The 25,622-nt window shown below is 38.4% G+C and overlaps 1 protein-coding gene across 2 annotated transcripts in view; it reads right to left on the reverse strand.

Moving 5' to 3' along the window:
* MRC1 (mannose receptor C-type 1) overlaps positions 1-25,622 on the reverse strand; it is a 98,447-nt gene that overhangs the window by 36,315 nt on the left and 36,510 nt on the right. For both annotated transcript variants that reach the window (XM_049706532.1, XM_012536298.3), the window contains exons 7-16: positions 23,849-24,034; positions 20,423-20,580; positions 17,929-18,039; positions 12,975-13,090; positions 9,382-9,530; positions 6,632-6,831; positions 4,166-4,293; positions 3,596-3,683; positions 2,274-2,418; positions 328-369 (exon numbers count right to left, since the gene is read on the reverse strand). In XM_049706532.1, coding sequence (XP_049562489.1) covers positions 328-369; positions 2,274-2,418; positions 3,596-3,683; positions 4,166-4,293; positions 6,632-6,831; positions 9,382-9,530; positions 12,975-13,090; positions 17,929-18,039; positions 20,423-20,580; positions 23,849-24,034 — 1,323 coding nt within the window. The remainder of the gene's footprint in view (positions 1-327; positions 370-2,273; positions 2,419-3,595; positions 3,684-4,165; positions 4,294-6,631; positions 6,832-9,381; positions 9,531-12,974; positions 13,091-17,928; positions 18,040-20,422; positions 20,581-23,848; positions 24,035-25,622) is intronic.

A 25,622-nucleotide genomic window follows, 5' to 3' on the forward strand; every position in this document is an offset into this window, starting at 1 on the left:
GCTTGTGGTAATTTGTTACAGCAGCCGTAGGAAACTAATACATGAGGGCCGTGGATTTGATTCATGAAAGCTGAGAAGTGATATTAACATGCCCTACGTTTGTGCATGGAAGTATCTGTCTGGAGGAGTAGAGCCAAACTTTCATGAGATTCTCAAAGATATTAAGAACCTCTTCTCTCTACCTTCCTAGGGTAAGGTTTTTGGTTTGTTTGTCTGTTTTGGTTTTGTTTTGTTTTGTTTTTTTCCATTGAGAAAGGAAAGAGGAAAAAAACGAATCTATTTTCTATTTCTATCAATATAGAAATCAGGAAAAAAGGAAACACCTACTGTCTTGAGGAGCTGGGGTTGGCTCAGGCTTTGGTGTTTGTCCTGGAAAACAAAAGAAAATTAGATATAAACAGTGCTTGAACTTGTGCTATTACATATCCTTCTTGTTTCACTATTTTCACGGGTCAATAGAGCTAAAAACTTAACTGCTCTCTCTTTCTCTTCCTCCCTCCCAATCTTCAATTCTCCCATCAGTTGTGGGGGAGAAGAATAAAGAGAAACAGAATTAGGAGTTAAGAGTTAATCAGATCAGGTTCAACAATACCACCAGAAATTAGAGGACAGTTTTTTAGGCCCCAAAAGTAACATCATAGAAAAGAAAGAAAAGAACATGAGTTTTGGAATCAGAAAGTCTAAGTTCAAATCCCAGTTTGGGGGTTAAATGTCTTACCCTTAACTTTCTCAACTGCAAAAAGGAGTTAGTCACACACGTAAAGAGATGGGGTAAAATGTGAGTTCCTTGTGTTTAGAAAGTACTCAATAGATGTTCATTTTGCAGTGGTGCATCTTATAACGAGCTGTGAAAGTACTTAAATTTTCATTATTTGAAACCATTAAATACGAACTATTTATTTACAAAACATAGTTTCTTCAAAAAACTTATTCTTGGGGCTTCCCTGGTAGCACAGTGATTAAGAATCCACCTGCCAATGCAGGGGACACGGGTTCGAGCCCTGGTCCGGGAAGATCCCACATGCCGCGGAGCAACTAAGCCCGTGCGCCACAACTACTGAGCCTGTGAGCCACAACTACTGAGGCCACACAACACAGCTACTGAAGTCTGTGCGCCTAGAGCCCATGCTCCGCAGCAAGAGAAGCCACTGTAATGAGAAGCCCGTGCACCGCAACGAAGAGTAGCCCTTGCTCGCTGCAGCTAGAGAAAGCTCGCCTGCAGCAACGAAGACCCAACGCAGCCAAAAATAAATTAAAAAGAAAAGAAAACTTATTCTTACTAAATGTTTGTTTTATGAAACACTACATAAAATATTTTTCTTTCCAAGTAGTTACTAATACTTGGACTTTGCTGGAATCCAATAAAAGGACTCAAGTTACTTAGCTTTGGGTTTAATGAATTTAACATCTGTAAGAACAGAGCTACTAATAATACAAAAGGAAATCAGTCTTTGGTAGCTAAGAGACTTTTAAAGAAAAACTGGCCACTATTTATTCTTCCATTCTGAAAACATTGGAAACACTCCTCTAAGCCAGAGTAAGGAAAATAAGCAGACAGACAGTAGGAGAGCGACACAGCATCTTTAGCGATGGAGCTGGAACAGCAGCCAAGGATCCCCGACAGCAGGGGGCGACGTGGTTCCATTTATCTGTCCACAGAAGAGGAAGTGATACATATTTTGGTTCAAGGGTGGACCTGTTTGTTTATCTGAAAAGAATCTGACTTGGACATGTGGAACTTTCTGAGTCACAAATCATGACGGATAAGTATGCATTGATCATTTGGGGCCATCAATAACATGGTGGGTCTTACAGCATCAGGGGCCTCAAAATGGTACCAGTTCTTTGACTGAACATTTCCTTGAGAAATCCATAAGCAGCATATTCAGGCTGAGGGAGACTTTCACCTATTGGATGACTAACGTGGGTCAGAGGGTACAAATGCCCAAACAGAAACTGCACCCTCATTACTCTGCTTACAGAGTAGAACACCTACCCACTCCCATGCCTATAGGACCTGAGCGAGAACCGCAGCTCGTGGGAATTATTTTGGAGGATGTGACTCTGGTCCAGGACTCCCGGGTGGCCTTTTGATCTTCTGTTCCTTTGGAACGTTTATCTGTGCTCAGCGACTTCATTCTTATCCTGTGAAATGATGGCCCCTGCCAATTCCCTTATTTTGTTTGTTTGGTTCCACAGATAAAGGGAAGATATTGGGATCACTGGAGGTTAGTTCTCCAATCTGAGATAAAGGAGAGGACAGATCATCATACCTTTTCGTATCTGGCAAATCCAGTTGTTAAGATGTTCACAGTTAATATCGTTCCAGGACATACCAGGGTCACCTTTCAACTCACCACAATACTCAACATTTTGATAATTATTAGGTTCTCCATAAGCCCAATTTTCATATGAAACCTATATTAGAAACATTACATTACAACCATTAGCCATTTTTATCAGCCAATGCCAATCAACCAACCAAACACAAAAGGAAAGATGTTTACATTTCTTAATCGCTTCAGTTTTCCTTCACAATAGGTTTGTTTTGCAAACAAGTTTTATGAACACAGCTGGGAAAGAAATAGCTTTCATTAAATGAAACTTCTGAAGTCAAATAGAGTATGCTATTAAGTATTATAAAATTTTCTTTTCCCCTTATTAAATAGAATGGATCCAGGGCCATGAAAGTGGGATTTGTATACAGGAAAAACCTGGCAAAAAGTTTCACTTCTCAGTATTGGGAGTTCCTCAATTTATAACTCATTCTTAAGGGATAATATTTCATTGTGATACTGGAAATTTTCTTTTTACTAGAGGGGTAGGAGAGAGAAATATAATTAGTTCTCCTTACAAAAGAAAAGACATGAAATGTTACTAAGGAAGCTACCAAACGTTGCCAAAGTGAACAGTGGAAATAAATGGAGGGCTGGGATTAGGTCCTCTGCGGAGTTCTCAGAGTGGAATCATAGCCCCCAAGGTTTTAGAATAAGTATCATGATCTATTTTCCAGAGATCTAAATATAAAATCCATGTTAACAATGGAGCCATCAAGTAATCCACCCTACCGAGCACCTTGAAAAGTTGCTGATGGGTCGGGACAGGAAGTAGAACTGAAAGTATACAAAATCACTTCCTGTGATGATGGCCAGCACGTGCCACAGCCTCTCACTTCCCCGTTCCTGAGAATGGAGAAGTCTGACAAAGCCTAATGGTTTCTAATGGAATATCAAAAGTTGTTTCCATACCTCCTAGTCTACAAGAGGTCACAAAACACTCAATTTTTAAGAAGTCTAGCTACTTGCATACCAACTTGGCATGAGAGAATGAAGACATTGTTTTATATCAATTAGGGGAATGAGTTTCCTAATTTTTTTTCAGCCAGTCCACCATGTTCCACCTTGGGTGAACAGGAGAACTGTCCTGGGACAGGGGCAGAATAATGGTCCTAAAGCAGCATTCATTTTGCATAGAAAAAGGCCTCTAGCTCTCATAATAACCCATCTTACCAAACATTTGGAGTAAGCCAAAAGGTTAACACCAAAATAAATACATGATAAAGTAAGAAAATGATATGTTAAGTCAAATTACTCACAGGAGATCCATCACTCCAAGTAAAGCCCTCAGAAGGATTTCCATATGTCAGTCCCAACCAAAAGAGTTCGTGGTAGCTTCCACTAGCTCTGCAACATACAAGATATAAAGGGAGCTTATGAACCAAGTTGGGTTACCTATGAGTCCTAATCCAATTTGAAAATGACCCCCAAAACATAAATTAGTTAGTACACAGGTAAAGGGATTCAATGACTAAATGTAAGCTTTATGCAACAGTTGTGCATTTTGGCACAACCTGTAAATATCCTGAAAACAAGCTGCTGTTTGAAAGAACTGTAAAGCATTGGAAGGTACTCATTCATTTATTCATTTAACGATATGTACTGAGTGTCTTATACGTTTATAGAGCAATTCATCACAGGATTTATATCCATAAAATTAAAGCATTTAGAAGTGAAACTAAATCAAACAGTGCCCACGGATTCAGGATAGGATATATGTATCCAAAGCAGCATAAGGAGCCAACAATTCTGGAAATATGAGAATTTTCTCAACATCATTAACACCCAACGGGTCAAAGAAAGGAGTATTGTATAGAAAAGCTACTTACGTTATTAATCGCCATATTGTTTGCTGTTCCTCCTTATTATTGACACTAGCTAGATCTCCACCCAGAGCTCTACAAAAATCTCGAGATTCAAACCATGTTTTCTTCTCATGTTTTCCTTTTGTAAACAGCTAAAGGTGATACAGATTCAGAATTTATTTTACACTTCATAGCTTATCAAACCAAGAGAAATAATCTACTTGTGATGAGATTTCATTTATAGAAAAGCAAGACATTACAACGGCCCCAATTTGGGGGATGATCTTGTTGAGAAAACCTTAGAAAATGAACTTATTTTATAGCACCTGGAGAAGTCAGATTAAAAGCTTTAGGCATATGCGTTTGGCATACAGGTTCTTGTAGAAGATAGGATTAATTTGGTTAAGTGTAAAAAGTAGCATTGAGATGGAAGAGAATGAAAAGAAACTTGATATAGAGAAAGTAAACATGAATTTAAAAAATTTAAGGGTAATAACCTCCCTAAGATTGCGTCACAGTTTGTTATCCTGCTTAGCTTAAACAATGAATAACGCGGCAGCCTTCCAACACTTTGTTGTTATGTTCTTAAAACTGCCTTTTCCTTTTTTCTTACGGATGTATATTTTAACAACGATTGGAGAACGTGTCATGACTGACACTTATTGGGGAGAGCATCAAAAGATGGGATATAAGTTAACTAAAGCTAAGATTTATAGAATGTAGAGAATATGTCATATTATCCACAGTGATAGTATGGGAAATATCCATCAGGATGCAAACAGTAAAGGAGTTCATTGTATCCACCAACTTTTATAATTTTCATTCATGATTTCTCATGAGACGTGGCGCCCACCATTGCACGCTTGTAGAAAAAGGGATTTGCTTCCAGTGGACTATGGTTGCCCAGTTGTCATAGAGCAACCCAAGGCAATCTTCACCTTGACCTTACTTGAGTTATCTGGATACAGGTAACTTGAGCAACTTTCCACTGCAGTAATTCTCAAGACTCCTGTGAATATCTCAAGTTGCTAGATGGTGATATAAGATTTTATTTTCTTAAATCAATTTACTAACAGCTGAATTTTATTACTAATTCTCACATCTTAATATGTACAAAGATGGTCTATATGTTTTCAAACAAACCCTACCCCAAGCACCTCTAAAACCATAATTTCTAGGGAAGTACATATTTGGATTCGTTGAACATCCACCTGGATAACATCTGCTGGAAGCCCTGGTTCACTTCCCAGCTCTGGAGAATTCTACTCCTTCTCTCAAAAATTCTGCAGCTCATCTCCATAGCCTGCCACCCTCAGGCGAATGGCTGTGCATAGGCCGAACCTGGCCCTTGTGCAATAACTCAAAAGTTTCCAGAGGCAGCAATCAAATACCTGACTGGCTTTGCATTAGTCCTCAATCCATTTGTAAAATGCTCTCCTGTCTTGGCTCAATATGTTCCCTTCTATGTAAATTATGCTTTTAGCTTTGACTGGCTAATCTGGATTGAACAGCTAATGAGTCTCTGTTGCTGCTAAGTAGAAGTTACCAGCTCAACTAGCCCTTGAGTTAGAGGAGACTAAACAACCTCATTCTGACACATGTTAGTAACTCAGGTTCTTCATCAGCTTTGCCTAACTGTCTTACAAAACATACCAGGGCCATATGCCTCAAAGGACTGAACAAAAGAAGTCCAGAGAACTGGCCTTTAGAGAACAATGTCATTAAGTGGTAGAGAAGTACATTGCTATATTTGGCTAAACCCAACCTTCTCTAGAAAGAATATGATTTACAAGAGAGAAAAAAAACCCAAATGCTTAATTCACTGGGGTATGGGGTATGTTTTTTGTTTGGGTGAACTTGATTGCATAAGGAGAAAACGGATGGTCCAGTCTAGGAATATATTGATTGATAGCAGGATATCAAATTGTCATTTATAGGTCACTGAACGGCCATGTGCCCCTACGGGAAGTCTTTCATCTCTCATCAGGCATAATAATCAGGGGTTAAATCAGAACAAGGGAGTATACTCTCTAGAATCCCAGTGTGACATGATCGCAGATTCGTTTATCAGTTCACTTAGCCTAAAGCTTGGGCTCCAAGAACAGAGCCAAAATGGGATGCAACAGGCTAGCATGAGGGGGAGCAGAAATTTTCACTAAGATAGAAAGAAGTGCGAGCTCATACTAGGGCAAGCAAGCATGGGAGAGAGGAAAGGCGCCAAGAGTAGGAGGTGAGGAAGGAAAGGAGGCGAAGAAAGGCGAGTTGTGTTTGTTGGTATGGGTTGTGTTTGCTGGTCTAAAAGCAACTGGTCCTTAGCAATCCACCCAAGGAGAGCTCCTTAAAAACAGTGGATGCCCCAGCCCCCTGCCAGATCAATAAAATCAGAATTTCTACAGGTGGAGCCTGGGCACTGGTTTTGTTTCAATTCCTTAGGTGATTTTAGGCTGAAGCATATCCCAATTCTTTAAGAGCTCAGCAATTGAGACTTACCTTGAAACACAAGCTTGTTTTACCGGAGGTGCCCCAATCCTCTGGACATTTGGGTTCCGGGGTGGTTGTAGGCTCTGGTGGGCGAGTTACTCCTTCTGCCCAGTGTTTGCACACAAATTTTGCCTTTTCTTCACATCTCAAGACATCCCACAAGCCCCCTGCAACCCCAGTTCTCATGGCAACACACCCGGCTTTCCGTCCTGCAGGTAACAAAGCAGAATTCACTCAACAAGTGATTGTGAAAGCCAGCTATGTTCACGGAAGACCGTTCAACCCTGAGCCTCAAGCTGTGGGATCGAATCTACATGTGACGAGAAAATGTAGAGGATCCTGCAGCATTTGGCTACTGATTTGTGCTATTTTTGAACCATTATTTACCTTTTATTTGTGTGGCCTGTGTCCCCAACTGAATTATAATCTCAAATGTCAGGGTTTTGGTAACATTTTGCATTTCTAATATCTGGCAGGGTGTCCCCCTCAACACAGACATTTAACAGTACAATAGTTTTAGTATGATAAAATTTACCGTAATGACAAAAATAACGTTTGGGTTTCTTTTCCCAAGGAAGTTGATTTTTTTGAATTTATTTTTTATTTTATATTGCTGTCTAGTTGATTTACAATGTTATGTTAGTTTCAGGTGTACAGCAAAGTGATTCAGTTATACACGTACATATACCCAAAAATAATGGGGTTTTGATGTTTCTTTCTTTTTTAAAAAAAATTATTTAAGATCTGTTATTTTTCCCCCTGGGGTCCATGTAGATATCTGAGAACAGAAGTTCTTTGGACTTCAAAATGAGACACGCCTGAGCTAGAGATTTTAGATCAATTACTCAACTACTATGAACCCATTTCCTCATCTTAAAATGCAAATACTGCTACCTACCTTACAGAGCTGTGATGCACGCCAGCTTTAATGGATAAAAACGTACATAAAAGACAGTGTGGACTACACTAAGCTTCATGGTTTGAAGCTTTCTGTTTTACCATCATCATTATTTCGAAATAGTAATTAAGATAGAGCTTTGGAAACATTAGGATTCCTTGCTGCTAAGAGGAGATAGTCTTTGGTTGCTGTCCTTTTAAAGGCAGTAAATGTTTAGAAGTAACTCTCCAAGTTCTGGGGACGTATATTTTTCCCAAAGTATTTTCTGTAAGATTGCTAATTCCCTATGACTCGGGTTTGATCCATTTTTATTCCCTAAGGATGTTACAGGATTAATCTCTCAGAATCCTACTGCTAAATGATCAACACCAGTGAAATGAAGGAGTTTTGCCTGGAGAGTAAGAATTACCACCCTTCAAAAAAACAAAAACTTGCACACAGCTCTTAATATACTGCCCTGTTCTTTCAAAATAAACTGAAGTCTTACTATTTTTCAGAATGTTCAATAATTAAACAGAAATCACACCATCCAAATTACTGATCTCTTTTCCTTATTGACAGCTGAGGATACAAATTTTTAAAACTTCTGAAGATTAGGACTTATTAGGCCAAGTAGTTAATTTGTGCCCTTAAGCTATATTATTCCTTCTTTAGCTTTTTATCCAGGCACAATGAAACACTTGCTATAAGGACATTGAACTTCCTAAGTGCAGTCATACTGAATTATGTCACAGGCTAGACACCAGTGCATAAAGAAAGCAAAGAACCTTTCAAAGTCTACTTCAGAAACTTCTTATTAAAGAAGGCAAATCGGGCTTCCCTGGTGGCGCAGTGGTCGAGAGTCCGCCTGCCGGTGCAGGGGACACGGGTTCGTGCCCCGGTCCGGGAAGATCCCACATGCCGCGGAGCGGCTGGGCCCGTGAGCCATGGCCGCTGAGCCTGCGTGTCCGGAGCCTGTGCTCCGCAACGGGAGAGGCCACAACAGTGAGAGGCCCGCGTACCGCAAAAAAAAAAAAAAAAAAAAGAAGGCAAATCAAAATTTATAGGGAGGGAGGGTGATCTTAGTGCAAACAGCCTGGATTTGGAAATTACAAAGATTAGTCTAAATCCGTGCTTATAAATTTTTCAAGTTCCAGTTTCCACCTCTTTACAATGAGGATACTTAAACTTACCTTGCAGGTTTCCTATAAGGATAAAATTAACTCCAAGGCATATCAAGGGCTAAACGGGGTAGCCCATTCAAGATATTGAAATAATGAGTTCCACATAAGCACTACATCTTGTTCCAGATTTAGCGCAGTCATAATTCCATTCATAGTTACACTGAAAAGCTTTATACCCCTTGAGGACAGTTTTAAGTTCTCAGAAGTAAGTTAACCATTTGGAATCTTTATGACCATTTAGGATTTCATCACTGTTTCATAAATACTTCAAATAGAGAGGTACCGGATAACCTAGCAGTTTTCTCTTCCCTTTTTTTTTTTTTTTTTAGACCACTGCAAACTAATGGGAACATTTTTAAAAGGAAAAGCAAAAAGAGAATGAAATATGAGATAATAAAATCTAAAAAGCACAATTAATTTACATAAGTCTGTTTGGAAAGGTGCTGTGAAGGAATTACAGGCTTGGCCCGATGGACGTGTAGGGTAAATGGAAACTCAAGACCAAAGTGCTGGGACTTCCCTGGTGGTCCAGTGGTTAAGAATCCACGCTTCCACTGCAGAGGGCAGGGGTTCCATCCCTGCTCGGGGAACTAAGATCCCTCAGGCCACATGGTGCGGCCAAAAAAGAAGAAAAAAGAACACAGATTCTTGGTCCGCTCTCCAGACCACCTGAAACAAGACCGAAGCTCTGAACATACCTGGCATATCTGAATTCCAGTGGGTGAACTGAACCCCTTCCGCGATGGTCCACTGAAAAGTTCCTTTGTTTTGTACATCTGAAAGTCCTATCCAAAAATATCTTTCAGGCCTCAATCCAACCCAACTAGTCAGAAAGGCTTGTTCATATCTTAAAAAAAAAAAAAAACGAACTAAATTTTAGAAAAATGTGAATTTTTCTAATTATCCACATGAAAAGTATCTCAATTGTATGCCTGAGCTATGCTTCAGTTGGCAAATCAAACCTATTGTGTTCTATTTACATGTCATTTAAATAATGCAAATTTTCACTAAGGAAATGTGATCTTATGAAGGAAAAATATCATACAGCTGATTGAATAAAATCATTCAAATGTACCCAAACTATTTTTCTCTGTTGCTCACCAGTCCCTCTGCTCCTCCTCAAAGTGAAAGAGAACTCAAAATGCAAAGGAGAAAACTATCGCCTTTTAAAATACATTGTTTGAAAATCAGTCCACTTTTCAAATATTTCAAATGCTCTACACAATTCTTGGTGAAGTAAGTGGAGAGGATGTAACATTATCAAGGACAATACAATTAGAAAATCTGTGTGGATTTTCCACTCAATTTCATTCTCATTTTTCAGCTCTGAAACAAAAGAGAAAATTATCAAGAAATACAGAGAACTAGAGATTCAATCTCTAGAAAGAACTGGGAGCAGAATCACAAATTCCAGCGTTCGCTCTCCTCTGGATCCTGTCCTTATATTTGACGTAATCTGGTAATAATACAATGTAGTTGGTAAGGCAAACAAAATTTGTCTTAATTGATAAACAGACAATAGCGCAGCAACATATGTAAAAAAATATCTCTTTGGAGCAAAAGAAAAGTGATGTCCAGAGTTTCCAGGAACAAAGGGAGCTGTAGATGGCTCCAGTGAGAATAGAGAGAGAAATGGAGAGAAAGCAAAATAACAGAACATTTGTTTGACCCTAGTCTGAATAATTTCATTCCCTAAACTGAACAAACCAAAAAAATTAAAAAGTAACAACTCAATTTTTCTTAAGGCCCCAAAACCAAATTGAACCACAGAGTTAGTGAGTTCCTGAACACAAGTATCACAGAAAACACATAAGGAAAAGCAAACTTAAAATAGAAAATCTAGGGAAATCTCTATTCCAGTAGACCAAAGACCAACAGTACAGATCGGAACATGCTCCCACAGTACTTAAAAATGTATAGCGGGCTTCCCTGGTGGCGCAGTGGTTGGGAGTCCGCCTGCCGATGCAGGGGACACGGGTTCGTGCCCCGGTCCGGGAGGATCCCACATGCCGCGGAGCGGCTGGGCCCGTGAGCCATGGCCGCTGAGCCTGTGCGTCCGGAGCCTGTGCTCCGCGACGGGAGAAGCCACAACAGTGAGAGGCCCACGTACCGCAAAAAAAAAAAAAAAAATGTATAGCTCACTTCCAGGTCATAAGATAAAAATTATCTATGATCTTATTTTCAGAGGTTAGCATTGTATCAGGGTATTACAATGTATCAGACATTTAATTATACATGAAAAAAGAATGTTGAAAAACAAGTTCTTTTATAAAGACTATATAAATTCTATGACATCTTTCACTTTATCGAAGAATTTTTAATATCAATAGCATCCTCTACATTTTATTGGGTCTGTGTTGAAAGGTCAATAAATATAACTTACTGTATTAAAACTCAATGATTTTTACCTATTTACTTCCAATCAAATGGACATTTTTAAAAATTTCTTTTAAGTTTCTTCTGTGCCTGATCCAGTACTTTGCAAAAAGCAGGAGAAAAATAAATACTAAAACCTAAAGAAAGATGGGACTCTAGACGTTAAAAGTTACATAAAGGCTTCCCTGGGGGTGCAGTGGTTGAGAGTCCGTCTGCCGATGCCGGGGACACGGGTTCGTGCCCCGGTCTGGGAAGATCCCACATGCCGCGGAGCGGCTGGGCCCGTGAGCCATGGCCGCTGAGCCTGCGCGTCCGGAGCCTGTGCTCCACAACGGGAGAGGCCATAGCAGTGAGAGGCCCGCGTACCGCAAAAAAAAAAAAAAAAAAAAAAAAAAAAAAAAGTTACATAAAATTCTCTGTGTCCACATCATTTTCTGGACCTAATAATCTAGTAAAACTAGCAAAGCAAAGCAAAACAAAGAATGGAAGACTGGAAAGAATGAATAAAATATTCAGTAAATCTCTCTGCCTTCTTTTTTGTTGGAGGTGGTAGTAAAGATAGAAAGTATGATTTTTGACCTGACAAATTTTACTTACTTTTTTTGCTTTAAAAAATTTGAGATCTGCTACATTTTTAAAAAGTTAGATCTCTCATGGAGCTCAATATCAAAAAAACAAACAACCCAATTAAAAAATGGGAAGAAGACCTAAATAGACATTTCACCAAAGAAGACATACAGATGGCCAAGAAGCACATGAAAGGATGCTCAACATCACTAATTATTAGAGAAATGCATATGAAAACTACAATGAGGTATCACCTCACACCAGTCAGAATGGGCATCATCAAAAAATCTACAAACAGTAAATGCTGGAGAGGGTGTGGAGAAAAGGGAACGCTTTTGCACTGTTGGTGGGAATGTAAATTGATACAGCTACTACGGAGAACAGTATGGAGGTTCCTTATAAAACTAAACATAGAACTATCAAATGACCCAGCAATCCCACTACTGGGCATATACCCTGAGAAAACTGTAATTCAAAAGGACACATGCACCCCAACGTTCATTGCAGCACTATTTACAATAGCCAGGACATGGAAACAACCTAAATGGCTATCAACAGACGAATGGATAAAGAAGATGTGGTACATATGTACGATGGAATATTACTCAGCCATAAAAAGGAACGAAATTTGGTCATTTGTAGAGACGTGGATGGTCCTAGAGTCTGTCATACAGAGTGAAGTAAGCCAGAAAGAGAAAAACAAATATCATATATTAACGCATATATGTGGAATCTAGAAAAATGGTACAGATGAACCTATTTGTAGGGAAGGAATAGAGATGTAGAGGTAGAGAATGGACATGTGGACACGGGGGGGAAGGGGAGGGTGGGACAAATTGGGAGATTAGGTTTGACATAAATACACTACTATGTGTAAAATAGCTAGCTAGTGGGAACCTGCTGTATAGCATGGTGAGCTCAGCTTGGTGCTCTGTGACGACCTAGATGGGTGGGATGGGGGTGGGTGGGAGAGAGGTCCAAGAGGGAGGGGATATAGTTATACATATAGCTGATTCACTTCCTTGTACAGCAGAAACTAACACAACATTGTAAAGCAATTATACTCCAACAAGTAAATAAATAAAGTTAGATCTATAAACAACATTTACCAGAGCATTAGCAAACTGTTCTGAACATTGTTTTATGCTACTAAAAGTAGCAAAATATTTTATTGTGTTTTCAATGAAGAATCCAAATAAAAACATGATTTTTAATGCTCCTATATTTACAAACCACACTTCAAGATTCAATGGAATTTACTCAGAAATTTAGAGCACATTGATATGCTTTTTTGGAAATGGTTCATTATTTGATACATTTTTTTAAAAACATGAAAATAGTTGCATACCTGTCTTCAATAGTTGTTAGGTAAGCCTTCTCATTCACACAGGTTTGGTTTGCTTCTGTAAATGTTGAAAGTGTGTGTCCAATCAAATAGCAGTAGAAGCCATGTCTTTTCCAGCCCTGTTGATGTTATGAAGAAGATTATCATGCATATTTATTATATAATATTATTTTAATAATTCCTCTATGATGAAACACAAATTGATAAACAATAGAAGTGTGTAAAGAACACAAATAAGAATAATTTGACATGCAACGAAAACAATTTATGCGAATAAGGAAGTCCATTGTTCCTCAAATGGCAATTATGATACAAAATGGGGTGAGGGGAGTCATTCTCTCCACTTCTGATGCAACTTCCAACAAAAATCATTTGTGACATGTTTACCCAAGAAACTGAACAAAATGGCTAAGATCTCAGTTTTAGAATAGGTAACCACAGGAAATAATTTGCAGAGTAACAAGCCTAGTCACCTATTGAAGCCAGTAGTAGATGGTGAGTATAAAGCTGTACCACCTGGTCACAGGATAGTACTTATCAAACTTTTGGCAACATGATTTGATGTGCTTCCTCTCCCACACTTCAAACACACAGAAATAAAAGCATGCTAAATAAAATCATAACAATAAACAGAAAATCCATACTAGAGTTTGGGAGAAAGAAGGGGAAATCTCCAGGTATCAAAAATAAATACTAGAAAACTAAAGAGCTGGGATGGAAAATGCACAAGCTGAGACTGTAGTTGCCTGGTTATGTATCAGACCAAGATTAAGGTCCTAGAGTCTAGGGGCTGGGGTATTAATGTCCATACAGATTAGGATATTTGGCCATCAGCCCACCTGAGGCAGGGAGATAGAACTGAAGTCCTTGTGTAAAGATGATACCCACGAAGGGTAGCCCCTCTTTGAAAGGAGAGCGAGAAAACTCCACCCACAGAAGGAGGAAATGACAGAGATTCTTGTCACCTGCCTGGGGTTCTGGGTGAAGGAAGAAAAAAAAATTCTTCTGTTTGAAAATAAATACCAATTCTGTGCCATAGATGGGTGCCAGTCCCAACTTTACACTCTCCACATTGTATGAGAATCTAAGCCCCAAAAATAAAATATAAAATGTAGTCTACAGAAGGAGGATCTTGCAGGCACTTTGAGAAGTAAAATGTAAAACCACATGACAGAAATACGTCCACAATCCAGGTCACGTAAGACTATGACATTTGAGGGTCAGGGTGGGGATGGGATGGGGACAAATTCACAATCAAAAATTATAAACCATGTGAGAAAAATGCCTCATTTTAAGGGAAAGTCAACAGTTTAACATAATAAAACAATCTGGAAAAAATATAAAAAGAAGCATGTTGAGATGATTTAAGTGACAAAAGAAGAAACAGAATCAATGATGAAAGATCAAAATACTATGAACAAAGAACGAGAGGATTCAAACACACACAGAAAAGAATTTCTAGAAAAGAAAAATATGAAGTTAAAAACTCAATGGCCAGATTAAATATAGAAAATACGGTTTCAGAAAGATTAGTAAATTGACTGAATGTAGGAGAGATGAGAATATGAAAAGATGTTTTAAAAATCATATTGATAGAAAATATAAATGATAGAATGAGAAGGTTGAAAATCAACCTGAGAGAAGTTTCAGAAGCACTGAATAAAATTAATGACTGGTAATTTTCAAGAATGGAAAGATACAAATCCTCAAAATGGAGAGGCACACTCAATACCAAATGGACCCAATAAAATAAATCCAAAACGGAACACACTGTACTTACAGACAGAGAAAATGAGATCTTAAAATCAATCAGAGAGAAAATACAGAGTATCCACTTTTTAAAAAAAGATTTAGTCTAGTAGGAATTCCAATGGCAAAAATAAAGGCCAGGAGAAAATGAAATAATAGTAAAGTGCTGTCAGAAAACAGCTATCAATCTAGAATTCTAAAATGACCTACATAAGTTACTATGCAGGGTGAAGATGAATTCAAGAGATTTCCAAACAAAGAGAGTTTTCCACTCCCAAATCCCAGGGAAAGAAATTCTAAAAGATTTACTTTGGCAAGAAAGGAAAGACAAGAGGAGCAAGTGGGCTAAAAGTCTACACTGAACAAAGAAGTCAATAAATGTTAGTAAATCCAGGTCTAACTGCCTGGACAAATAGCAAAGATACCTAATTGGTGGTGGGAAGTTAAAGAATGGAATAGTAATAAGATCTGTAGTTTAGTCAATAATATTGTATCCATGCCAACTACCTGTAGTGATCATGTACTCTGGTTAGAGAAAATGCTGTCATTGGCTGAAGTGGAGTGGAGGATACAGGGGAATTCTCGGTACTCTTTTTTTCAACTTCTTGTGAGTCTAACATTACTTCAAAATTTGAAAAATTTTGAATGTTTGAGTGGAATAATTAACATTCATTTTGTTCATGAGGCAGAGAGAGATATTGGTTAACTTCAAGTCAGGAATGCATGTTAAAAATATAAGGGGGGGCTTCCCTGGTGGTGCAGTGGTTGAGAGTCCGTCTGCTGATGCAGGGGACATGGGTTCGTGCCCTGGGCCGGGAGGATCCCACATGCCACGGAGTGGCTGGGCCCATGAGCCATGGCTGCTGAGCCGGCGCGTCTGGAGCCTGTGCTCCGCAATGGGAGAGGCCACAGCAGTGAGAGGCCCGCGTACCGCAAAAAAAAAAAAAAAAAAAAAAGCAAGCAGCTGGAGAAAGAGGTTCCAGGGAAATACCATGCAAAAGATAGCTTCTGTGGCAATATTAATATTATTTAAAATTGACTTTATGATAAAAAAGCATTACTATGAATGAAGAAAATAATTACATAGTTGAAGGACAGATTCACCAAGAAGATGTAATACAGATCAAAGTACATAAATCAAAACTTGATACAATTACAAGGAGAATATTTTGTCAAGCAGACAAAATACTAGAAATATAGAATATCTGGATAATATAATTGCTAAGTTCTATCTAGTCACCATATATAGAGCCCTGAACCCCCAGATCAAAGATCATTCTGTTCAAGCACAATATTTATAAAAACTGACTATGAACTAGATAATGAAGAAAGTCTCAACAAATAACAACAAAAACTTTAGATGAGCACAATGCAGTGAAATTTAAATCAACAGTAGCTCCCAATTATTTAGGAACTAAAACACAAACAAACCCCCATCACTACCAGCAAATTCTACCACTATGAAAACACACACACACATTTCTAAATAATTCATGGGTCAAAAAACCTTCATGGAAATAAAAAATCTTTATAATTTAATCATATGAAAACACCACATAACAAAACTTGGTGGCTGGTCCATCGTTTCAATTCCACCTTTTATTTCTGTAAGCATTTTAATACACATTCACTTTAATGTCATCTCCATTAATTCCACCGTCTAAGCTCCTGGTGGTATGTTTTATAATTTTGGATTTCACACTCGTCTGTGGGATTCCCAATCAGCCTGGGAAGGAGGACTTCTGCATAAAGAGGATTTACATTTGCGTCCGTCAGACATCCAGGAATATTAGCAACTTGAGACAACTTCATGTTAATTTCTTAGATCAAGGTTTCCCATGCAGGTAGCAATGAATTGAAAACTGAATCCCAGATCTTTATGACAGAAGGCCTGTAGTTTTGAATTCTCAGAAATACGTCTACACCACCAAGTACCCAGGCCCAGACAAAAAAACTATTATCTTCCTTTGTTGACAAGTGGATTTGTTTTCTAGACTTTCCAGTGATTTGAGGAAATCAGTGCCTAGAGCATGTGTTTTTAAACCGGCTAAATTAATATCTCTGAGTTCTTGTATCTTCTCCTGTTTAGTTAGAAACATAATGTTTATCTTTTAAGATCACTGAAAGCATAATAACCACACTCAACAAACAGTTGGCCAATATTTTCTTCTTATTATTTAACCTAATGATTAAATTGGATTTTATCATTATAGACATGACAGTTCACAGAAAAAATATACACAAAATTTTGATTGTGTAGAAGTAATAAAATTTGAGGATTGGTTTATTACTTATAGAAAATTACAATAATAGACAATCTCCTGTACCTGCATATGATTAGGCAAAGAATATGTAAGTATACTGGTAGTGAAACCAGCAGTGAAAGTGTACTTGGCAGGAAACTTGGGTTCTAGCCTTACCTCTGTGTGACTCATACAAAGTTATCACTTCTCTGGGCTGAAATTTCCAGAACGCAAAAATTAAAAGGGGTTCTTCAAGCATCACTAAGATCCTTTCTATCTCTCACTGTATGATTTTCTGTGTTTGCTCTATTTTTCTTTATGGTTTAATTGGTCAGTACTCAAGTATGTTTCATGAATTCTGGTGTTTGTTATGATTTGATCACAACTTGACACTCTTGGACAGAAAATCAGTTTCTACTTTATTTTTATCCAAGAGAAGTGAGAAAGGAAAAAAGAGGAAGATGGGCAACTCAGCGATCAAACAGGAAAATGACAACCATACGCCCCGTATTTTGCTTTTAGAAACAGCGCCACAGAAATCACTTACTTTAACCTCAAAGAAAGATAAGACCTGCGGGGAGGTATTACTAACTGTGCTGCAGGTGAGAATAAAGCACGATAGGACTGCATGGTTTGACTTGGTTTAACTGAGTTACTACCTGGTACTACCAGCTAGAGTCTAGACCTCCTGCCTCCCAGACCCTCAGGGATCTACTGAGAAGACTCCCCACCAGAAACAGGCTCACCAGAAATATTATAAATGGAAAAAATGACTAAGGATTGTTTGCTATCTGCAAATTAAGGTTATCCACTGGAAATGTCCTTGATGACCCATCGCGTCATAGACTACCACTACCTGTAAGGTGAAACAGTTGGCCCCTATTATTAAGTACCTTCACAGACAAAAATAAAGCTATCACATCATATCTGCTGATCTGAAACCACTGCGTGCTTTCTGTACTCACTCTCCGGCAGCCTGTTTCCACTTCCACTATTCCTGGAGTTTGGGCTTGTGATTTCATCTTACAGATGTAGCCAAGAGACTGTTCACAGGCCCGATCCGCCCAGTACCCATCCTGCAGAAAGCAAAGGAAAAAAAAACAAAAACTCAATGATCATCAGTTGTTTGGTGCTATTTCCTCATAACTGCACCTCTGAAAAGGGAAATAAAGGTTCGAGGTTATTAAGAGAAAAAGGCATCTATGAAAACGAAAGGTAAATGGACATTTTACCAGGAAACTGCAAATTTGACTTTGGCTACAAAGATATAAAGAGATTGTAGCCCCAGTATGTTTTTTATATCTTCGCAGTCAAGCCACTCTGGAGGGGGATCTAGAGAGAAACGAAAAATGCTCATAAGCCCTTAAGAGATGGTCCCAACAGAAGGTTTACCTCCTCTTCCATCCCTATGGGCAGCTGTTTTCAAGTTAACTGAGTACGTTTAAAGCCACCCAGAAAGAAGGCCCAACCTGAAAACACACCTGAAACCAGTTTTCTTCCCTCCATTCTTCCCATTTCTATTGATGAGGGTCCCTCCTGAGCTCAGGTACCATATTTCACTCTATTTCAAATTCCACCCTTTCTGCCTTCCTTAGAGATTTCATGTTAAAAGACTTCTCTTCTCCTTCCCTTAACTGCTAAACACCTTGAAAAATGTTTTCCGTACCCACTACAACCTGGTACTCAACTCTTCAGCCAGTGTAATATTTGCAAATTGCAGATTAGGTTTGGCTACTCCCAGGCTAATGCATGTTTTCTCATGGCCAGTATTTTCCCTACACACCCCTCTACCTCTCACTCCATGCTTTCAGCCACACTGTCTTTTGAGTTCCCTACAAGTAGGATGCTCTCTGGTTTCCCCTTCCCAGGACACACTTCTGCCTATTCTTTCAATAATTAACACATACTCTTTTCTTAAGCTTTCAACTTATCACCATAATAACAACCACAATGATAAAAACAGTAGCTAATACTTACTGAGCAGGAAGTTTGGGCCAGGCACTGTGCACGTTATACACCTTAACCCATTTAATCCTTATACCCACCATATGAACTGGGTATGATTATTATTATTATTTTACAAGTGAGGAAATAAGCCATACATCAAAACCAAGCCCCTGAACCATCTTCATTCTCTATTAACAAAAGATCACTTGATGATATACTTAACCACCAGCTTCATTCTCTATTAACAAAAGATCACTTGATGATATACTTCAGTCGCTAAAGGGATATTTAAGACACGGAAGCCATTTTTTCATATTTGGCATCTCTTTGTAACCTAAAAAAAAATCTGTAGCTCTCCAAGCACAGACTCTAGGCTGTTGGACCCAGAGGAGATCTAGCTAGGTCTCCATCCACTCAGAGCAACCAGCTAAAAGTAGGACCAAAGCTCTGAATTGATTAATCAAGCCATATAAAAACATGTGCCACCACCTGTGGAGAACAGGGAGCCCTCCTACACCATCGGTGGGAATGTAAATTGGCACAGCCACTATGGAGAACAGTATGGAGGTTCCTCCAAAAAACAAAAATAAAACTACCCTATGACCCAGCAATCCCACTCCTAGGCATATACCCAGAGAAAACTATAATTTGATATATGCACCCCAATGTTCATTGCAGCACTATTTACAATGGCCAGGACATGGAACCAACCTAAATGTCCATCGACAGAGGAATGGATAAAGAAGATGTGGTACATATATACAATGGAATATTCCTCAGCCATAAAAAAAGAACAAAATAATGCCAATTGCAGCAACATGGATGGACCTAGAGATTGTCATACTGAGTGAAGTAAGTCAGACACAGAAAGACAAATATATATCACTTATACGTGGAATCTAACAAACGTGTACAAATAAACTTATTTACAAAACAGAAGCAGAGTCACAGATGTAGAAAACGTATGGTTATCAGGGGAAAAGGGGGAAAAAGGGGGAAGAGATAAATTGGGAGATTGGGATTGACATATACACACTACTATATATAAAATAGATGACTAATAAGGACCTGCTGTATAGCATAGAGAACTCTACTCAGTACTCTGCAATGACCTATATGGGAATAGAATCTAAAAAAGAGCGGATATGTGTGTATGCATCACTTTGCTGTACAGTAGACACTAACACAACACTGAAAATCAACTATACTCCAATAAAAATTAAAAAAAAAACGAACTTAGAACCAAGCATAGGAATGACATGAGCGTTCGTTACTGGTTAATTTCATCTTTGAAATGAAAGTTTCTGTCTGTTGCTTTTCTAGTCCTCTTGAGAACTTGGGTGTGCCAGACAATTGAGAGACTCAAAAAACTGAATCCGAATTCTCGTTCAACCTTGATCTATGTCAATTCAGTAGAATAGCAACAATGGAAACAATCGTACGTAGTAAGTGGGGCAGAAGGAAAATTTCCCTGTGGCTTTCGCTAGATATCAGTAACTAAAGTTGCCTTACTTTGCCTTTCATCACCGCACAGTCTTCCTGCCTATTGTTTTCATGACTTGGTTCTCCACGAAGCCATTTGGTAAATGTTACAGGGGATCCATCACTCCATTCAAAGTACATTTGAATCTTGATGTCATTTAAGCCAATCCATAACTCATCACTTGGCTCTAAACAGGAAGAAAAACACAGAAGTCATTTACCCAAAGTTTTCTTTCTAAACATCAGAAGGTTATCAGGAAAAGAAGACCCATTCCTTATCAACAACTCCCTTGATATTATCACTAGCATGAAAGACCATCCTCTTGAGCTTTAAACGGATCTACCTCTGTAGACTGAGATGTCAACTACATTTTATGTTGTCGATTTTTTTTTTTTTTTTTTTGTGGTACGCAGGCCTCTCACTGCTGTGGCCTCTCCCGTTGCGGAGCACCCCCCCGGACGCACAGGCTCAGCAGCCATGGCTCACGGGCCCAGCCGCTCCGCGGCACGTGGGATCTTCCCGGACCGGGGCACGAACCCGTGTCCGCTGCATCGGCAGGCGGACTCCCAACCACTGCGCCACCAGGGAAGCCCCTATGTTGTCAATTTTAGTTTAAAATGTGTAATGTATTCTTCACATTGTGGATATGACTGTATTCTTTTGTTGTGCTACTGCAAATTCTATCTCCTGGGAGTTGTTAAACAGAAACTGAAGTGGGTCTATCATGATCCTCTATCTTGTGAAGCTGCTTTTTTGTTATAAATCATTTACTGACCACACTCATGGTGCTGGAAATACAGCAGCTTCTTTATACATAAATCTATTTGACTACTATTAAATCTTATTGAATGTTTTAAAATAATAAAAACTAAAAACCACTCCTATTTTACTGACGATGTTATCAAGAACATTCTAGGTGTTTCTGTTAAAGTTTAATCACTGTAATAGGAGTGAAAATGATCCATACAGTGAGAAGCTATATAAACTGAAGGGCTGGGCTGTCTTCTGGCATTTGGCACTTATTTATTAGTCTATGTATATGAATGAACCTGCCACCATCTTCACTATGAAACACCAGAAAAACCCAAATAACAAACAGAAGTTAAAATAAAAACAACCAGGTATAGATATAAAAGAGGACCATTCTGTTTTGAAAATTCTATGAAGAGCATTATTGATTTTATCAGTAGTTTTAATTCTAAGAATTCTAAATATCATAAGTAAAAACGGGACCAAATAGAAGGCCTGAGGTCTCGTGACTAAAATCACACACATTTCCATATTTTAAAAATTGAAGGAATACACAATTCAATATCTATTTAAGTTTCATATGTTCTTTAAACAGTTAAATAAAATAACTTGCCCAAAGTTTGTAAAGATGATGTTGTAGTAGAAAATGAGAAATATGCCACATTGTATAGGAATTTCCCTAAATGGTTTAGTCTCTTCCTCCTAAAAGTGTCACTCAACTTTGCTTTTGGAGAAGTCCCTGACTGGCCTGGTGCCAGTCCCAGCAGATGTTTCCAGCACCATGAAACATGAATGGCATTGCCAGGATGATCCCTTTTCCTTTCACTTAATCTGGCAGATCATGTTCTTTGGGCAGAAAATATAGGCTCCAAAATGACTTCATGTACCCCTCAAGGTTTTTAGGTTCAAGACCAGTGAAAACCTAAACTCCCAAGTCCCACGATTATAATAAAGTATTAAGAGTTTCTGATAAACATTTTTCTCACTAAACTGTTCTCCCCCTGTAGCTTCTGTACGCACAAGCTTGATCCTACAAAAATATATAAGATGCGAGCATAAAGTTGTTAGACGGACTTATCAACCTGTTAGGGAAGCTGTCTTTGTTGATGGAGTCATAACTTATATGTGTAGGTCCCAATGTATCCCCTGTATTTCCATGATTAACATGAAAGATATCAACTCAACTAGCTACAAAAAGGTTTTCTAGGCTTCTGACTTAGAAACAATCATTTTAATTTTATAACTTTCCTTTACCTTTATCAATATGATTTGTATTGTTTTAAATAAATAAATCTTTATCAATAATAAAAAAGAGAAGGTTTCCATAGTGAAAGTTTACTAATTCTCCAGCTGAGTTTAAAAGCAACCTTCGTCATCCAAACTCCTAAAATAACTACAGCAATAAATATATAAGGTTCTCCTATTACTAGACCATATTATATAAAGTAGAGCAAAATTTGCACATTAGCCCTACAGCCTCTTAACTAATGTGTTTCCCACCGATTCACTTGCAAACCTTATTCCCTACTATAAGTATCATGCCATCTCTGTCACGATATTATTCAGATACACTGGTTTTGATTACATTAGTATCGTGTAGTCCAGATGCTCCAGGACAGGTAAATGTAGAATAATCAAGAAATTATTTACGGGCTGTAGCAGAATATCATCATCACCCTACCGAAATCAGTGAGGCGAGCAAAGGAGAAAGGACTCCGTTCAGCACTGGCACTGACAGCAGCAGTGCTGGGGATGTTCTACGTCTTTTTCTGAGACTACTTCATTCTTCTCATCTATTTGTTCATTGTTGTTTTTCTTCTCCCCTACCCCCGCTCCTATCCATTTTCAGGCAGTAAGTGTCAGGAAGCCGTCCCCACCATCGCCACCATCCATTTCCTCTTGTTTTGCTCTCTGGAAACGAAAAGGTCCAGCTATTCTGCAGTAGCATAAGTGGAAGCAGAAAACGATCATGGTTGAATCAGCAAGTACGGCTGAGTGCCCTTCATCATTACTTCCTTCCTCAGCCTCCTCCTCTTCAGGATAAGCATATTCCCAACTTGCTTTACTCACTTTTGAAATGTTTTTGATAGGGCCAATCTTTTAAAACTTTACAATATTGAGTTACTACATTTTCTCTTCGTCTCTTAGAGTCCTAAAATGGAGATGCAAATTTCTTGAAAAGGTTTAGGCCACCATCTAACCACTCCAATCAAATAAATTCTTTCTTTCCCTGCTCATCATTCTAGCAGCCTTAGCTAGATTAATAAAGAAAATAAAATTCAGGGGATGAGATGGTTCATTTAGAGACCTTTCCTGTGAGACAAAACATGGGCCTTAAAAGAGAAAATACATCCGTACACACAACTAATTCCAACTAGTGAAATATTGTTCACAAATTTAAGGTAGACTGCTCTGAATCCAGATTATATAGAGAAACACAGTATTTTTTTTTGAAACACAGTATTTTTAAAACTATGCATAAGTTGATTCCATATTAAAAAAACTCATGTGTTCTCTTAGTGGTAAAAACTCTTTAAATTACTATATAATTTTAATATTTGAGGCATGATTGATATTTGTTACTAAATTGTTCATTGAATTGTTAACTTGAATTTATTAGATTTAACATTTATGATTAAATTTTCCAAAGATGGGTGGTAAGTCAGGAAGATGAGAATCAAGTGTATTACAGACGAAGCTCTTACCATAGCCCAGCTGGGAGATAATGAAGTCAAATTCCTCGATGCTGTGTATACTTGCTAGGTCACCACCTTCCTTCCTACATGCAATCAATGCATCTCTTTGGAGTTTCTTCTCTTCTCTGTAAATCTTGTAACAGTGACCTGCATACGGCCACCACTGACTTGGACAGTTGGTAGGCACATCACTTTCTAGAAAAAAAAAAAAAGAGTTTGGAAAACATTTAAAAGGAGCTTTTTTTATTGTTTTAAAAATTTTTTAATTTAACGATATTTTCTATCATTCTCTACAGGAAACAGTTCATAGTCATAGGCAAATATAGCTGATATTTATTTTTCCATTTTTTGGCACAGGTATTCACAAAAGATAGACGAGATTGTGTTTGCTTTTAGACTAAAGATGATATGGAAGTCATCTTTCATTTTAAAATAAAGCCAAATGAGAAATCTGTTCTTATTTTCAACTGTACCTACCACAAGGCCACAGTAAGATACAATAGATTGTCTCATTTCGTCTGCATTTTATCATCGGCAGACCTGTCCTAAGCACGTTCTATAAATACTGGAAGCACAAGAGTTTTGTCATATAACGTATTCATTCCTCAAAAGATTTCAAGTTACCTCTATTCTACGAACATTAGGAAGCCACCCATTCCTCAGAGGATGGGCACGACTCACAAGGCAGGCAGGAGAAAGACGTGCTGACACAGGGCCTAGAATGGGTGGGGGGGCGGGGGGGCACCAAGGAGCTTCTGAAACCATGGCAGTGTGAGCTGGCCACCTGTGCCTTTGAACTAACCCACTGCCGTGCACTTGCTCCCAAAAGATGACACGTAACTGCAGAAATCACAGGGACTTCGATTCCAAAGTCTTTCAGGCAAAATCTGAATCTGCCACAAGCTGTGTGATGGTGGGTCAGTCACATCACATGAACCAAACTATCCAGGTATGTAAAATATTGTAAATCATATGAATACTAGTACTAATATTAAACTACCCATCCTCACTGTGCTCTGCACTTGAGATAATATGACTATAAATTACAAATACGACAACAATGTTTAATCAAACCAGTAGCAGTGACCAAGGTCCTAATTATTGCTACTAGTAGTCAGGGTCAAATTTCATGACCTTGATTATACATTACAAACATGACAGTAATGAGCTAGGGAAAGTGACAGTAACAATGTTTGAAAGCAAGAGACTCGCTTCATTCATCCTCATATAGGCCCTGAAATGGCACAGGGCCTGGCACAGAGTAAGTGTCATGAATTGTTGGTCAAGAAAAAGAATTGAAGTTATATTTACTATACAACAGCTTATTATGACCATTTTGTGGATACTATTTCAAACAGCAATTGAGCAATATATCTTGCGTAAAGAGGGACTATATTGCCAAATGAATGTCAACTTCTATATTTAAGTTTGATACTAAATGTTCTCAAATGTGCTGCCTTAGTAAAGGTTCAGTACAGGGCACCTTTGTTATCCGTTTCATGTATCAGTTCCATAGTCTCTCAAAGTCTGGGAATGTCTGCATCACCTTCGTATAAGCTCAAGATTCTGTGTACAGTCATTCAAGTAAATAGGCAGTCCTGAGATCCAAACACTGTATTATTATAACAGAAAAGTGCATATTTTTAGAAAATCTATTCCTTCTATACAGTTCCAGTGGTGACCAAAAAAAAAAAAAAAAAAGTTAGTATCACTCTGGAGCCCTCTTGTGGGATATTTTAATTTTGCTGCTCAAGAAGTTGAAAATGATGCCAGCACATGCTGA

This window comes from Orcinus orca, chromosome 2 (assembly GCF_937001465.1).
Source record: "Orcinus orca chromosome 2, mOrcOrc1.1, whole genome shotgun sequence".
NCBI classification, from domain to species: domain Eukaryota; kingdom Metazoa; phylum Chordata; class Mammalia; order Artiodactyla; family Delphinidae; genus Orcinus; species Orcinus orca.